We start from the raw sequence: 18171 nt of genomic DNA on the forward strand, positions 1-18171 counted from the left end.
ATAATAAACATAATAGTAAATTTTATAGTGTCAAAAAGAAAGAAATGAGAAAAATTAAAGGTACAGAAGGGTAAGAGAGATTAGGAGTGCAACTAGAGGGTAGGAGAGGGGGAAAAGGTTGCCACTGTAATAAAGTGGTCCAGGTAGGCCTTGATGAGGGGGTTTCATCTGAGCAAAGACTTACTTCTGAGTGAAGAAACAAAGACACAAAAAGGGTAAGTGACTTGCCTATAATCACAATGAATGAATAAAACAGCCCAAATTCAGACCCAAGTATCCGACACCAGTCCTGTGCTCTTCACCATCATATCTGCAAATCATCTGGGAGCTTGCTTAAAATATAGGTTTTGGGTTGGGGAATGGGGGGTCCTATTTCCTTAGTACAGGTGATTCCTATTACACGAAAGTTTAGACCAGTGCTTTTCAAGGTCAATCAGTAATCTCCCAGGAAAAGTCTCAGAGTATATCTTATTTAATACATGTTGTTCTCTTTATGTTATTACTGTAGTTACTGGTTGACTTTTATTGGCTCATTTTGAATGCTGATTCAAGAACAACCTTAACAAACACCAGGTGGGATCCCTGACTTTGTCAGAGCGCAGGAGTATCTGGTTTCGTGGTGCTTGTATGCTAAACAAGTGACCATATCTTTTTATATTCCAATTCAGAAAACTAGCTCTTGGCCAGACGCAAGCAAAAAATATTAACAAAGTATAAGACTTAGCCTGTCTTACAATTTCTCTTTACTTTAGCCACTGGATGTGAAGAATGTTATTTATAACCACAACCCTTTACAGACTACTGTTTCTCCTCACTCACCTTCAGTTGTACTTCCTCTTTCGGCAAAACAAGGGTGAATTTCGCACAATTCTTTTCAGTTGAATTCTGCTCAGTAAGGCATGTGAGGTCTATTATATCTAATTTGTCAATATACTGCAAAGATAAAGGAAGATCACATTACATTATTTCATGGGTAATACATATTAGTTCTAGCAGGAAGCAAAATAAGTAATAGCTTCCTTTCAACTGATTAGTACTTTGTATGATACCCTGGTTTTCCTAATCCCAGAGGACATGTGGAAATGTATTATGTGGTGGTGTGCTGAACCTGGCTCACATAGGTTTGCAAAAGCCAATTGTTAAATTTTCAGGAATTTTGTAAGCAGGTTGTTAAACACAGCCATTATTTTAAAAAATTGAATTATATAAACATACCAGTAAATAAATTACATTCAAAGCAAAAGTAATTAAAACAAAATTTGTTACATTCTAATTGTGTTTCTATATTTTACTGTTCTGTATGTTCTTAAGGTTATTTACATCTTCATTTCTGTATGGTGAAAATACCATATAATACTGTGCTACTGTGCTTTTCTTCCCAACTACATGTTCAGTGAGGTCATAGTGATAGGTTGAAATCAGCCATGGTAGGAGTATTTTACACCATGGAAATTGGTAAACCTTACAAATCAAGCTTGATTTATTATTTTGTTGATGTCCAGGGGCAGCACTTTTTTTCTGCAAAAGGCCAAACAGTACCTACTTCAGGAATACATACAGCCTGTTGCACATTCTTTGTTTTTGTTTTTTTCTTTAGAAGCACTTTAAACATATAAAGACATTCTTAGCTCAAAGACTGAACAAAATCAGGCCATAGGCCAGATTTGGCCCATCATCCAGATTATTGGCCCCTGGGGTAGGCTTTAAAAAGTAAAGGAAAAAACGTTAATACGCAGATGAGATAGGTTTGTTGTGTCTGAATCTGTTTCACTGTAAATAGAATAAAAATTGACAAAATATTCTTCCAATTCAGCAAAGAAATTGCTCACATTTATTGATTTTAATAAATACATGATGTTTTAACATACATTATTGTTTTGCTTTCTTTTTACTCTTTAATGTAAATGAAAATATTAGACAATATTCATGTCAAATATCATAATGCATTTATTATGGAAATAGATTTTAAATACCATTTAAATCTCCATATGTCAAATTATGATTGAATTACATTGACAGTTGCTTACCAATGCAAAAGGTAGGCAAAAATCAAGGAAAGCATTCTGTGAGAATGAATTGTCTGTATGGACATTACAATAAAGACTATTGTGTATTTTTCTAATTGTGTACTATACATTGTTCATATCAGTAATATTTATAACAAGTTTATGTACATATATATTCATACTGTTTTCCAGAAAACTATTCAACATTTACTACACACCACTGATTATGGCATTCCTATTAAGAAATTCCTATCCTATCCAAGATAATAAAAATATTTGTTCTGAGAAACTGGTCAATTTCCTTCTCTATATGCAACAGGCTTGCCTTCTAGTAGTAGAAAGAACCACCTGTGGTAAGTATAGTAGGGTTTTTATGATGTATATATTTTTACTAAATTAGCCTCATTCTTGAGTTCTTTTTATCTTTTTACATTTCTTTCAACTGTGCCCAGTATAACTTATTTTACTGTATATTTGTAAGTCTTATTTTTTGAGTAAAGTAGGACGTAAAAAAAGATATGTAATTTTTTTCCAAAGCTATTTCTATATTGATGAGGTTGAGAGTAAGTTTGAGTTGGCCTAGTTATTTTCAATTTAACCATTCCACAATGTATATATACTTTAAAACATCATGTTGTACATAATAAACAATTTTATATGCCAATTTTAAAAATAAATAAATTTTTAAAATATGGAAGGAGAGGCACAAGGGAAGAAAGAATCTAAAATTAAACAAATATTTTTTCTGAGGGATTGTCTAGATCAAACTCAGTGAGTTTTGCTGCAACGAAGGAGGAAGCAACAGAGGAAGAGGAAGCAGTTAGATGGAGTGCGGTAGCCTGATCCATTGATTAGAAGAAAGGAAGTCATATCTTTTTGTTGTTATTTGTATCTTGTGAAGAGGCTTAAACGTCATCTGTCTAACCTCACTGACATCTGATGGCATCTCTGCCAGGGTATCCTTTTATTAGTCATCCAGTCTGTGTTCAAACATCTCTAACATGGAACTCATGCCTCCTGAGCACCTCTGCCTACTAGGCAGTTTTTTCTTGTATTAAGCCACAGCTTTCCTCCAATTTTCATCCATTGCTCCTAATCTCTTCTTTCTGGAGTAACATAAAACAAATTCAGTGACCCTTTCACACGACTTCCTGACAGCCTTTCAAATATTTAAAGGCAGCTTTAAATTCTTCCCTTTTGTAAGATAAAAATCTACACTTCTCACCTTGTCTATCCCAGTGCTTTCTTCTGAGACTATCACTTTAAGAAGTTCCCAAAAGGTCTGTATACTCTTAACAAAAATTGGTAGATGGGCAATTCTGAGTCATTTCATTATAACAATCTCTTCATGGCATGGTGATGAAGAAGGCTGGCTTAGGAGAAGACCTGGACTGTACCTTTCATATTTCCTGTCTGACCTTGTACAATTTCTTAATCTTTAAACTTCACTAATCTCATCTATAAAGCCAGAATTAAAATAGCACCCATTCTGCAGAGTTGTGAGAATTAAATTAGACAATGCATGTAAAATGCCTGAATGCTTACTATGTGCCAGCTACTGTCTTAGATCCTTACATATGCTATCTCATTTAGTTATTTTGAGAACCTTATAAAATAGACTACTATTTTTATTCTAATTTTAGAGATTTGAAGACTGTGTTGGAGATCTTTTGTTTGCCCTTTTAGATTCACTTTTATTCCTTCACCACCCAACACTCTGCATCTGGAGAGAGACCTGTATGGACAACATCAAGGAGCTCCGTACCCTTTGAGTTCCTATTGGGTTGGACCACTGGAGAACAGTGGCAGGAGATCAGAAGAGTGAGGGTGGATATTTATTACCCTGCGCAGTTGCTCCCTCAATCAAAGATCATACTCTCCTCAAGGCAGTCATCTCCATACAATTCTCACTACTTTCCCACTCTTTGCTCTCAATCCTAGATGTGGTAATGGACACTGTTGCTAGCCTCAGGGTTTTGTACTATCTTTGTAATTTTCCTACACCCTGCTCACTGCTTTGCATATTTATTAAAACTTTATTAAATTCTCTTCAAATTGCCCAATTTGAGATGTCTTCTGTTTTCTACCAGTTTCCTGTCTGATAACACTGAGACACAGAGAGGTCGGTAACTGACCCAAGATTCTGCAGTTAACAGTGGCAGGGCTAGGACAAACACCCACGCAGGCTGTTGGAAGAGACCAGGCTCTTGATTACTAAGCTTTACTGCCTCTTGCCATGTAGTAAGTGAGCAACAATTGTTAGCTCTCTCACTTACTGTGCATTAGAAAAGGTTAGAATGAAAGCTTTTTTATATTTACGGACATCAGTGGGAAATTGGAATGCACAAAAGAGGAATTAATTTTGTAAAATTTATTATGGCATTTGAAAACATTCTACATTACACGGGTTATATTTCTGTCTCTTTCATTAGATGTTGGCTTCTATAATGATGTTCTAAGAAGTATGGGCTACTATATCCAGATCCAGAATGTTTATATTTAATCAAGTTACTGGCTCAGAAAATCTCTTATAAATATAGTGTTCCAAGGTAGGTAAGCATTTGCCACTAAAATGCTATATCTTATTCCTGGAAGAACTGAAACATACAATCAGAATTTGAAATTAATATGAATAAATAAATCTCAGAATCCCTTTATTGTTATTCTCATGTTTAAGCCCTTAGAAGTCCTGCTTTGTGAAATATGTTTTTGTCTTTTCAGAAAACTTAAATAGTGGCTTTGCATGCTCTGGAGATCGTTTTCTTCCTTTCCAATTATAAATGCATGCTATAGCAAGATAAAAAATGGGAGAAATTGAAGCTATCACTTGGTATTAAGCAATATATGTGCATATGTCTTGTTAAAAATTTTTACTTTGTAACTAAGTTTAGTTATCAGAATCAGAAAGAAAAGAATGAAAAGTAAAAAACATGAGTCAATATCTTCTTCTGAATTGCCCAGGAAAATTTGCCATTGTTCCTGTCATCATTGATGGCCTTCACAGATTTAAACTTTCTTTTTTGAATTAATTTTACCAGAGCATCTTTATTCTTGGATGACAGAAAATGCAAAATGAATAATATGCTATGTGACAAGGTTGTATTGGGAAACAATGGAATCAGCTGAACGTGTTTACTTACTATTGTACTCTTTTTGTCGGTATAAAAGAAAAGTGTAGTTCCTCTCAACTCTGTCCAGTAATGCTCATACTCCTGTGGGAAAGAAATCATAAGCCTTATTTCATTAGTGTATATTCAACTATTTTTCTAATAATATTACTCTTTGTAACTTTCTTAATTGCTTGTGTGATATAAGAAGACTTCTTTATCCTGGATAATTCTAATTTTTATAGCTTAATTTTACATTTAATTCTTCTCGTTTTTTGAGATAGGTTCTGTGGTCTCAATATGTCACCCAGGGTGGACTCCCCAACTCCTGGGCTCAAGGAATTCTTCTGCCTCAGCTTCCCCTCCAAGTAGCTGGGACTACAGGCATATGCCACCATGCCTGGCTTAGGCTTAACATTTAATTTCCTTCCTTCCTCCCTCCCTCCTTCCTTTTCTTTCCTTTCCTTTCCTTTCCTTTCCTTTCTTTCTTTCTTTCCTTTTTCTCTTTTCCTCTTCTTTCTTTCTTTCTTTCTTTCTTTCTTTCTTTCTTTCTTTCTTTCTTTCTTTCTTTCTTTCTTTCTTTCTCTCTCTCTCTCTCTCTCTCTTTCTTTCTTTCTTTCCTCTCTTTTTCTTTTCTTTTCTTTCTTTTTTCTGAGTCTGGCTCTGTCACCCAGGCTGGAGTGTAGTGGTACAATCATGGCTCACTGCAGCCTTGAACTCCTGGGCTCAAGCAATTCTCCCACTACAACCTCCAGAGTAGCTAGGACTACAGGCCTATGCCACCACTTGATTAAATCATTCTCAAATTTATTTTAGTATAAAGTTTCAGATAAGGATATACAATCATGTGCCACAAAAAGATCTTTTAGTCAATGACAAATTGCCTATATGACAGTGGTCCCATAAGATACAATGGCACTGAAAAATTCCTATCAACTGTCATGATGTTGTAGCGCAATGCATGACTCAGGTGTTTGTGGTGATGATGGCAAACAAACCTACTGCATTTCCAGTCAAACAAAAATATATGACATATAATTATGTACAGTAAATAATACTTGTTAATGATTAATAAATGACTATATTACTGGTTTAGGTACTTACTACACTATACTTTTAATCATTGTTTTAGAGTGTACTACTTCTACTTTGAAAAAACATAACTATGAAGCAGCCTCAAGCGCATTCTTCAGGAGGTATTCCTAAAGAGAACATTGCTATTATAGAGATGACAGCTCCATGCATGTTATTACCCCAAAGGCCATCCACTGGGGCTGGGCATGGTGGCTCACGCCATAATCCCAACACTTTGAGAGGCTGAGGTGGGCGACTCCCTTGACGCCAGGAGTTCCAGACCAGCCTGAACAACATGGCAAAACCCCGTCTGTATCTAAAAATACAAAAATTAGCCAGGCATTGTGATGTGCACCTGTAATCCCAACTACTCAGGAGACTGAGGCAGGAGAATCACTTGAACCCAGGAGGCAGAGGTTGCAATGAGCCGAGATCATGCAACTGCACTCCAGCCTGGATGACAGAGCGAGACTCTATCACAAAAAAAAAAAAAAAAAAGAAAAGAAATAAGATATGAAGGTGGAAGACAATGATATTGATAATCTTGACCCTGTGTAGGCCTAGGCTAATGTATGTGTTTGTGTCTTAGTTTTAAACAAAAAGCTTAAAAAGTAAAAAAATAAAGAATTTTAAAAATATAAAAAGCTAATAGAATACAGATATAAAGAAAGAAAATATTTTTGTAGAGCTGTACAATGTGTTTTTGTTTTAAGGTAATGTTACTACAAAAGAGTCAAAAAGTGACAAAAGTTTATAAAGTAAAATAGTTACCGTAAGCTAAGATGAATTTGTTAATGAAGAAAGAAAAACGTTTTTTATAAACTTAGTGTAGCTTGAGTGTATAGTGTTCATAAAGTCTACAGTAGTACCTGGTGATATTCTAGGCCTTCACATTTACTCACCACTCACTCACTGACTTACCCAGAGAGACTACCAGTCCTGCAAGCTCCATTTGTTGTAAGTGCCCTATACAGGTATACCATTTTTTCTTTTATACCACATTTTTACTCTCTTTTGCTATGTTTAGATAAACAAATACTTACCTTTATTTTACAACTGCCTACAGTATTTAATACAATAACATGCTATACAGGTTTGTAGCCAAGAAGCAATAGGCTATATCATATAGCCTGGGTGTGTAATAGGCTATACCATCTATGGTTGCATAAGTCTACTCTGTGATGTTCACACAATGATGAAATCACCTAACAATGCATTTCTGAGAATGTGTCCCCATTGTTAAGTGACTCATGAATGTAATTTGATTTGTGTTTAAATAGTTCATTTTCTAAAACTTTCTTCATTGATTTAGGACTTTTTATGCAATTTCAGTGGAAGCTTACACATGTCAGATGGACCAATGAAGGGCCCAGGATAGGAAAAGCATATAGTATCTACCTTCTAGGACAGATGAAAGAATTTAATGAATTAATACATGTAAAGCACTTAGCAGAGTACATGGCTCATAGTTGGGGTTCAATAAATAGTACATATTATTGACAGATCAAGAAAATGTGAGAAATTAATAATTTAACACCATCAAAGCTGAACTTTAAAATCCAAATCTTATTCATGTGGTGAATATTTAATTATTAATACATTCATACTACTCTGAATTCTACAGAAATATGACTTTTGAAGTTTAAAGTACGTAAATAACCTAGTCAAACTCCCATTTCATTCAAGTGAATTTATTTAAGTAAATACAAAGAGTGACTATATTACAAAAGAATGGCAAGTAAGTTTTAAAAATAAAATCCTTTCACATCTAAAGATTTACCTTCATATGCGACTTTTTCCAAAAGTGTGTTTTTAAAAATTCCAATTATTTTAATAAACATGTTAATTATTCCTTCCTTTATGGTTTGATAAGCTGATGTTTTACAACTTAGTGAACCATCATGACATATATTGGTGATTAATATAAGAAAGTTATATAAAGGGTTCTCTTTTATTGTGCATGTGAAGATACTTTGTTTTATGGTATTTTGTGTCTCTTCCATATTGACATATCTTTTATGTTTTTTAACCAGTATGTTTGTCAGCTCTTCAGAATTTATATGCTTATTTTCTCAAATAGTGACAACTCTATAACTCAATCTTGCTTTTAATTCACTGGCTACCAGGAAGCTCAAGATTAAATTCATTTTGAACTACAATCACCTTTTTTTTCTTATGTTTTTGGTAGAATTCTTTTCTTTCTTTGTCTTCATGGCTAGTAAGATAGTATATCAGTTAGCTTCTCCCATGTAACAAGTCACCCTATAACTTAGTGGACTAAAATAAGCAAATGATTTCTCTTTCTCACCATTCTATGGTTGGCTGATGACCTTTCTGATCTGGGCTTGCTTGGCTATGGCTGAATGGTCTAAGGTGGCCTCACTTACTTGTCTAGGGTCTTAGCTGGGAAGGCAGGAATGACAGGGAAGAGACGGACAACTGGAGTCTCACTCTGTCTGCTCTCTTATCCAGTCAGCTAGCCTAGACTTGACACAGGCTGGCAAAAGGATTCCCAGGAAAAAGAGAGAGCAAAACCCAACGGGCAAGCTTATTCTAAGCCTCTGCTTGTGTCACATTTACCAACACATGTCACATAACCCAATCCAGATTCAAAGGGTAGAAATTTATTGTTTGCTGTAAGTTCAATTTTTAAAAAATAGAATAAAGATTAGAGAAATAGATTCAGCCTCTTTGTAGGATGAGCAGAAAAGTCATATTTCAAAGAGAGGTACATACGGTAAGACTTGAACAAATTGGTAGTGTGACTGCAGCAGTCAACCTCAGGGGCACATTGGAATTTGGGACAATGTATCTTTGTTCAAGCCCTGCTGTGTTTTCACTCTGTCCTCCCCCAGGTTGAGAACTGCTTATAACATGTAATGAACCTGCTGATGCCTCTTGAACCAAGAACAAATTACCATTGAAAAGAACAGTTCAAAAGGGCATATGATTGGAGGATCAGCCAATAAATGGTCCTCAAAGAAGCAGTTATAAAACTAGGCAAAGGGATTCTCTCTCTTGTCTGAAATTGAGATGCCCAATATATACCTGACACATCCCAGAGTCAAGAAGTTGAATAGGACAAGAAAACACATTTTAATTTCAACCCCACCCAAAGTCTTTTCTTTCCTTATTTTTATATAGGATGTAAAGTATTATTGCTATAACAGTATCCCTTTACCTGTCTTTCTACCACCTTCTTATACTTTCTAATCTATTAATCTACTCTATATTTATTTCATTTTATTTTTTGATGGAAGTCTCACTTACTCTGTTGCCCAGGCTAGAGTGCAGTGAGATGATCTTGGCTCACTGCAACCTGCTCCCCTCTGGGTTCAAGCGATTCTCCTACCTTAGCCTCCCCAGTAGCTAGGACTACAGGCATGTGCCATCATGCCCGGCTAATTTTTATATTTTTAGTAGAGATGGAGTTTCACCATGTTGGGCAGGCTGGTCTCTAACACCTGACCTCAAGTGATCTGCCCACTTCAAACTCCCAAAGTGCTGGGATTACAGGCATGAGCCACCATGTCCAGCCTACTTTCTTATCTATTCTGCTCAGTGCGGCCAGGGTGAATTATCTCCTTTGCAGAGAGTAGGACTGAGTATGTAATAGGTGTGTTTGGGAGGCAGCAAGCTCAACTCAGCCCCTTCCTGTTCTCTCTCAACTCAGTCTACCAGGAGAGAGGGAGTATACTGCTGTGTTCCCTGCCATGTGGTAAAGGGCCTCCAAGAGGTTCAGGCTTGTGGTTCTTAATCTGAGTCAGTGACTTGATGTAGCTCAAGGTTACCCAAATCTGGAGTAATATATTAGCACAGCTTTGGCCTTAATTCTAAACTACACATTGATAAATTGTCAGTAATAAAAGTAACTAACTGATCTTCATTTGTGTGATTTCTGTGTCTGACTGGCTTCACACTTGGGAGAAGAAAAATTCTAACAAAAGAGTATATAAAAAATGGAAAGAGAGGAAAGAGAGCCAGGTGCGGTGGCTCATGCCTGTCATCCCAGCACTTTAGGAGGTTGAGGCGGGCAGATTACCTGAGGTCAGGAGTTCGAGGCCAGCCTTGCCAACATGGTGAAACCCTGTATCTATAAAAATGTGAAAATTAGCCGGAGTAGTGGTAGACACCTGTAATCCTAGCTACTCGGGAGGCTGAGACAGGAGGCTCTCTTGAACCCAGGAGGTGGAGTTTGCAGTGAGCAGAGATTGCGCCACTGCACTCTAGCCTGGGCGACAGAGCAAGACTCTGTCTCGAAAAAAAAAAAAAAGAATAAAAAAGCAGTTGGGTTTGGGGGAAGAAAAGTGGGTGTGACTGCCTATGGAGCTTCTTTTTAAAATTATGAAAATGTTGTGAAATTAGATACTGGTGATAGTTGTATAAGTTTGTGAATATATCAAAAGACACTGAATAATAATAATTATTATTGTGTCTCCTATATGAGAGTTCACTTTAAGGGACCAAAAATAGGAGTACCCCATAAACACAACCCCACCTCCTGCTATTGCTCCATAGGGTTGTTAAATAATCGAATGGACTAATAATGTATGTATGTAAAGCACCTAAGACCTGGGACATAGCAAGTATTTAATAAATGTTAGGCACTTTAAAAAAAGAAAAGAAAAGAAAAAGAAGAGCATTGCCTCAACACTCACATTATTGGCAAGAACTTTGCATTTTTTATTAGTCACATAATACTTCTTCCATGTGGTGCTTTGTATGTGTGGGTGTGATAGCAGTATCTAAAAATTTCTAACATAGGTCTCTTTCAATGACAATATGTATGAGAAGGAGGAAATATTTTGTAAACCAGAATAATGAAACCTGTTGTCATTCCTATGTAAAATCACCCTTTCGTGTTTTCTCAAATAAAGAGATTTAAGAATCCATTGAGAAATCTGGCTTGAGAAGTTGCTAATATATACTAGCACTATGATCAGACAGCCATTCTGTAAAAACCATATGGGAGTGACTAGTTTGTTTCACTCTATTAAAAAATACTTGAACTTTCTCAGATCTGACTTATAATTACATAACAAAACAATTAAAATTTGTCTTGCAAGTTGGTTTGTTTCTTTGCTTATCAGACCAACTCTTTTTAAGGCTTCCCCACCCTGCGTTAATGGTAAACCTCTGCAATGAAAGGAGTAAATCAAGGCTATCCTATTTTTTGGAGCTAGGAAGCAGGTGAGGAAGAGTGCAGGAGGAGATGGGAATGTAGAGAATGCATATTGTTCTGAGAACTTTATCATCTGTGTAGTTTGTTTGTTTTGAGATGGAGTCTCCTTCTGTCTTCTGTCGCCCAGGGTGGAATGCAGTGGTGTGATTTCGATCTCTGCTCACTGAAACCTCCGCCTCCCAGGTTGAAGCCATTCTCCCACCTCAGCCTCCCAAGTAGCTGGGATTACAGGCACATACCACCATCCCTGGCTAATTTTTGTGTTTTTAATAGAGACAATTTCACCGTGTTAGCCAGGCTGGTCTCGAACTCCTGACCTCACATGATCCGCCCGCCTCAGCCTCCCAAAGTGTCATTTGTGTAACTTTACTAAAGTATGGCTTCTAAGGTTTAGTCCATCTCCAGGACTGTATGATTCCTGGAGGAAAAAAATACAAAAGAAAACCCTGAAGTCAAAGCGTACCACTCTGTTCATCTTCCTAATCGGCCTCATAAGTACAGTATTACCCTGCCATAAGGTATAAAAACTAGCGTTACTGATAACCAGTAAAAGTTTATTGAATTCCCTCTGTATGTACATGCAGACCTCCATTGTACTACTGAAAAAAAATTGTAGAGGTGTTCAATCTCAAAAGAACAATAAGAATTGGGTAGAGTTAAATAGGGAAAAATGGGAGTTTTATGGGTAAGCAAACATACATAGTTGTGGAAAGGATTAAGGATTTATTAAATGGGAGGAAAAACAAGTATAAAAGCACTGAGTTGAAAGCAAAGGCAGCCCTTTAGGAAAAGTAAGGTTACAAATAGCATTAGACTCTGTGAACTGCAAACACAGCTGCAAACCTAAGGACAGACCAAACTGGTATTCAGTATGCAGAGACTTACAGGTCACAGTCTTGATTTCATTTCTGATAAGATGTAATAAATACACGTATAAGCTGAGTCATTTATAAATATCAATCTCAATAAAAAACATCTAGGTACCTATTCATATCTAGAGAAATAGTTAAAAATTTAAAAAATTAATTTGGAAGGACATGTCTTTGGAATGAAGCACAAACTTCTTTTTTTTAAACAATCGTTTTGTGTTAAATTACTGACATAAGAAAAGAGACTAAAATAAGACTTCTGAATTTATCACTAGCTTAACTAGGAAACCTACAATCAAATGGAATTAGAACTTGAGTTTCAGAAGCAGCATAGTCAAGTGCATCACAATCAAATCCAAGCTAGCCTCCTTAATGGAAGAGGAACCTTGAATAAACTCTGTGTCCAGAACTCACTCATTTGTTTATTTGGGGTTGTTTTAGAGAGACAGGGTCTCGCTCTGTTGCTCAGGCTGGGGTGCAGTAGTGCAATCATAGCTCACTGCAGCCTCGAACTCCAGGGCTCAAGTGATCCTACCACTTCAGCCTCCCGAGTATTTGGGAATACAGGGTGTGCCACCACACCTGGCTAATTTTTTGATTTTGTAGAAATGGGATTTTGCTATGTTGCCTAGGCTGATCTCCAACTCCTGGCCTCAAGCAATCCTCCTGCCTTGGCCTTCATAAGTGCTGGGATTACAAGCATGAGCCAGCATGCCCCACCTACTCACTCATTTGTGAAGTGAATAAAATAATTTCTACCCAGAAGAGTTACTGTAAGGATCAGAGTGACAGAACACTAAGAGCCTAGAATGGTATCCATTGTATGTTATACCTCAAAAGGTTGTACTCATTATTATATAGTCCACTTAGTCATTGGAGCAACCTATTCAGCTATGCAAGAGGTAATTATTCTTTTCAGAAAGGAGGGAATAGATTTAAAAATGTGAAGGAATAGCCCAAATTCTAGAATTGGACTGACACTTTTATCTCTTGCCTCCCCAGTGCTCTTTTCTCATTAATATAACTAGCAAAAATGAATTAACTAGCAAAAATGAATTAACTAGCAAAAATGAATTACAATGCAAACTCTAGTTAAGTTTCTCTTCCCCTCTCCCCAATAAAAAGCTCTCATTCTTTCTTTTTTTGTGAGCAAATAAAGTACATTTACCTAAGGAAGAACGTTGTATAGTGGTCTCCAAAATGGGATGCATAAATTCCAAAGGTGTGCAAGATGATCCATTGGGAGAGAAAATTTTAGAATATTTAATTATATTTTATGTTTCTTAATTCATTTTTTATATATCTTAATTTACATGGAGTAATAGTATGGGACTATATATGTTTATAATTTCTAAATGAATCAATATTCTTATTTTAAGGATCTGTGCTCAAAATGTTTCCCTGAAAGGAGTGTGTTATTTTAAAATTCGGAGATTACTGCTGTAGAGAACTGTTTGTGAGCACAACTTAGACAGCAAAAAATTTACTTTTTTTTTTTTTTCGAGACAGAGTTTCGCTCTGTCACCCAGGCTGGAGTGCAGTGGCACGATCTTGGCTCACTGCAACCTCTGCCTCCCGGTTCAAGCGATTCTCCTGCCTCAGCCTTCCCAATAGCTGGGATTACAGGCGTGTACCACCACGCCCAGTTAATTTTTGTGTTTTTAGTAGAGACGGAGTTTCACTAAATGAATTAGAGGTGAGTAGATTAGTCAGAGGAATACGATTTTGATATAGTTATGATGATCCCATGCTTATGTTCAGGTTAATAAGACATATTAAACACACTGTTTTTGTTGTTGTTTTGAGACCAGTCTCGCTCTGTAGTCCAGGCTGGAGTGCGGTGGCGCGATCTCGGCTCACTGCAAGCTCAGCCTCCCAGGTTCAGGCCATTCTCCTGCCTCAGCCTCCCCAGCAGCTGGGACTACAGGCTCCCGCCGCCACGCCCAGCTAATTTTTTTGTATTTTTAGTAGAGATGGGGTTTCACCGTGTTAGCCAGGATGATCTCGGTCTCCTGACCTCGTGATCCACCTGCCTCAGCTTCCCAAAGTGCTGGGATTACAGGCGTGAGCCACCACGCCCGGTCAACACACACAGTTTTTGTTTTTGTTTTTTTTTTTAATTTTAGCACATCACAGATTGAAGGAATTACGAGACATTGCCCAAACTCTCTCTTATTTTCTTTTTCTTTTTTCTTCCTTTCTTTTCTTTCTTTTTTTTTTTTAAAGATAGAGTCTTGCTCTGTTTCCAGACTGGAGTGCAGTGGTGCCATCTCAGCTCACTGCAACCTCTGCCTCCCGGGTTCAAGTGATTCTCCTGCCTCAGCCTCCCTAGTAGCTGGAACCACAGGCATGTGCCACCACACCCAGCTAATTTTTGTATTTTTAGTAGAGACGGGGTTTCACCATGTTGACCAGGTTGGTCTCGATCTCCTGACCTCGTGATCTGCCCACCTGGGCCTCCCAGAGTGCTGGGATTACAGGCATGAGCCATGGCGCCTGGCCCACCCAAACTGTCTTATTTTCAAACGGTCCCAGAAAAAATGAGCAATTTTCCCATTTGTAAGAACTGCAAGGCCATTGGTATTCCACTGTGGCATTTAATAGTTTTTATTATCAAATACATCTTCCTGGTTAATCCAGAATCATAGTGATGTGGTTTAAATAAATCTTCTCACATTATCTTTTCCATAAAGATTATGTGTTTTTCATGGGTTCTTGACCTCAGATTTAGAAACCTTCTAGAATTGCATGCAAAATGGTATACACTGGTACATTTTCCTGGGGAAAAGCTCTTTAAATACTTAAAAGTGCCCCACAAAAAAAATGGCTAAGAAACACCTCTCAACATTCAATGCCTTTATAGACCAGGTTACTCATCAGTTATATTTTTTCTAGTTTAAATGTTCTAAATGACTTTGGCAGAGACCCAACTTTACATTCTGCAGAGCCTCTCAACTTCCTCCAGCCAATCAGCTCCGAAGATTACTTGGCTATATACCTGTGGCTCACCTTCTGTTCAAAGATTCCCTGGCACTTTGCTGCCAATTGCTTGGAAATTCCACATATTTTCCTTAGATTTTTCTCATAGCTACTATTTTCAAGTACTCTAATTATCACCATGCTCACTCTCCTTTGAGCCATATTACTTGTAGACCTCAAACTAATTTTAGCACATGAGTAAGAATATGGTAAGTGATGAAAGGGTAAGAGAATGAATCTAACCTTTAGTGTGAGCCAGGTGTTTTACATATGCTATCCCTGAAACCACAACATAAGTAGGCATTATTGTCATCCTCTTGCTCTCTTCTCCCTGACATACAAGTAAAAGGTACTTTGTAGCCTAACTCAGTGGCCCACACCTGTAATTCTAGCACGTTGGGAGGCCAAGGTGGGCAGGTTGCTGGAGCCCAGGGGTTTGAGACCAACCTGAACAACGTGATGAAACCCTGTCTCTATAAACAATACCAACATTAGCTGGGTATGGTACGCACTTGTAGTCCCAGCTACTCAGGAGGCTGAGGCAGGAGAATCACCAGAGCCGGGGATGTTGAGGCTGCATGACTAGTGATTGCACCACAGCACTCCAGCTTGGGCAACAGAGGAGACACTGCCACACACACACACACACACACACACACACACACACACACACACACAGGTACTTTATTATAAATTCAAATAGAAACCAGTTAATTTCATTGGAAATATTTATGCCTATGGTTATTCATTCTGCATCAAATAATGCTTTCTAAGAGAAGGTAAAGAGTAGAAATTCAGTAAGGAAGACATCATTCCTACTATATTAAGCCTCTTGAAAATAAAATCTTTGTGTTTTTTTCATATTCTCCAGAAATAAAAGTGATGCTTGGTGCATAGAAGGCACACAATAAATGCTGAGTGAATAAATTGCTTGAACACTACTGTGTCCCAGAATGTGCCTTAGGAGGCAAGTAGCAAGTAGTGTACTCTCTATCTTATAGTTGAAGAAACAGTCTCAAGGAGATTGAGTAACTTGCACAAGATAACGAGCAGTAAGTGGCAAAACCATCAGATAAAGACACTCTAAAATTCTTATTCTTTCTGCTAACCATACCAATGACGTACCTTCTTTAAGCATTTAAAAAAAAACTGCTATCATAAACAGTTATTACAAACACCTTGGAAAACATTCAGTGAACAACCAAATTTAAATTACAAATTAGATTTTTTTTTTTTCTCAACTTCCCTTTCCTGGCAAAGTGTGACTATGTGGCTTACCTGTGGTGACAAGATTAAATTTACATTAAAAGCATGTAGGAACAACCTGAAAATATTCTAATATAACTGAAAGATAATTATTTATGCATGTTTAACATCCATAACAGAATACAAATTACCATGTCTTTACTCTCAAATAGTAAATGATCTGATTATATATGTAAGAAATATGAATATGCTCTTACAGATTTTTCATATATATAATTTTTCCATATAAGTATTCATAAATCCTCAGAAAATATATTTTATCATCATTAAACATTTCTGATGGAATTTCTGAAAACCTTAAAGTTTTTCTAGTTTTAGTCAATATACAATTTCATAAAATTTGACGTAAGTTAATGATTTTTTCTTTAATAACAGGCAATTTTGGGCTCATTTCTCTAATTAATTTCAAGTCATCCACAATTACTATTTTAAAAGTAATGATTTTAACTAACTATAAGTTTTAATTATTACATTTAAAAATACAGAATGCTTCATGGATTTTCTTAGAGCAAAGGTATTTGTGTAGCTTAGTGTACTTAATATCCACAGTAGTACCCCAAAAATTAAAAGCCACTATCTTGAATAGTATTTTAGAACACATAACACTATATAATGTTAAACAGTACGAACTTTGTCATTTTAACAATTTTTACAAAAGCCATTTTTAATAATTTGATCATTATAAACTTCAAATGACTGAGAACAGAAGTAGGTTTAATTTCAATAATGATATTTTATCTTAATGGTACATCTCATCATTGAAGCATAGCAATAAATTGTGGAGAAAATACAGGAAACATTTTATCTCCCAAGCCAAAGTCTTCTGTGATATTTAAATTCTTTGGAATTCTTTGTAAATTTAGCTTATTGAATTTTTTATATTAGTGCCTTAATATTACAACCTGTGTTATTATACATATTATATATTCATAGACATACAGGTTTAAGCCAGACATTGTATTTAAATTATGAAAAATTGGAATCATTTCTGAGCTCAAAGAAGAGAAGATGATTTAATTTCAACAGAAACAAGGGGGTCTCAACACATCACATCACCATGAAATAAATATTAAATTAAAAGAGAAGTCTTAGGTTTAACATTATCATGTATAGACTCACCCGGTATCCTGACCGCTTGACTAACAAAAAACCTTCAAAGTACAAAGGTAGAGCAGTAATCTTTAACCTTTCCTGGAAGATCCTGCGAGGGGCTGGTTTTGGGGGCTTCTTAGCCATCATACCCCTCTCTTTGGTGTGTGGTTTGGTTTCTCGTCTCAAACAAAATGAAATCCTCCTTGTGTGAGAGGAAAAGGCAACTGTTCAAAGAGGAAGTCCCAAATTGCTTTTTAACCACCAACAGGACACACACAGACACACACACACACACACACACTTTTTTTTCCATTACTTTTTGTGAGGTAAGAAAGAACAGGTGTAATCTGACTTTTAGAGAGCAATCTCTGGGTAATCTACATGTGCTTAGATTTAAAGCAGCAAAATAAACAGAAGATTAACATCACCGAAGATGAAAGAAACAGGTGTAGAGATTGTGAACTTTAGGGGAGACATCAAGAACATTCTTTCTACCTTTGTTTTTGTTTATTGCTGTCCATTTTTATTTGCAGAAGACATGACTTGAATAAACTCTGCTTCATTAAAAATTGCTTCATAGAATAATTTTATTAGTA

The 18171-nt window shown here is 36.5% G+C and overlaps 1 protein-coding gene across 3 annotated transcripts in view; it reads right to left on the reverse strand.

The window, feature by feature from the left end:
- STAP1 (signal transducing adaptor family member 1) overlaps nucleotides 1-17835 on the reverse strand; it is a 51113-nt gene extending 33278 nt beyond the window's left edge. For all 3 annotated transcript variants that reach the window (XM_011965396.1, XM_011965397.1, XM_011965395.1), the window contains exons 1-3: nucleotides 17603-17835; nucleotides 5147-5218; nucleotides 820-933 (exon numbers count right to left, since the gene is read on the reverse strand). In XM_011965396.1, coding sequence (XP_011820786.1) covers nucleotides 820-933; nucleotides 5147-5218; nucleotides 17603-17722 — 306 coding nt within the window. In that variant the 5' untranslated portion in view covers nucleotides 17723-17835. The remainder of the gene's footprint in view (nucleotides 1-819; nucleotides 934-5146; nucleotides 5219-17602) is intronic.
- Between the last annotated feature and the right edge of the window lie 336 nt (nucleotides 17836-18171).

Source organism: Mandrillus leucophaeus, unplaced genomic scaffold (genome assembly GCF_000951045.1).
Source record: "Mandrillus leucophaeus isolate KB7577 unplaced genomic scaffold, Mleu.le_1.0 Scaffold722, whole genome shotgun sequence".
Classification (NCBI taxonomy): Eukaryota; Metazoa; Chordata; class Mammalia; order Primates; family Cercopithecidae; genus Mandrillus; species Mandrillus leucophaeus.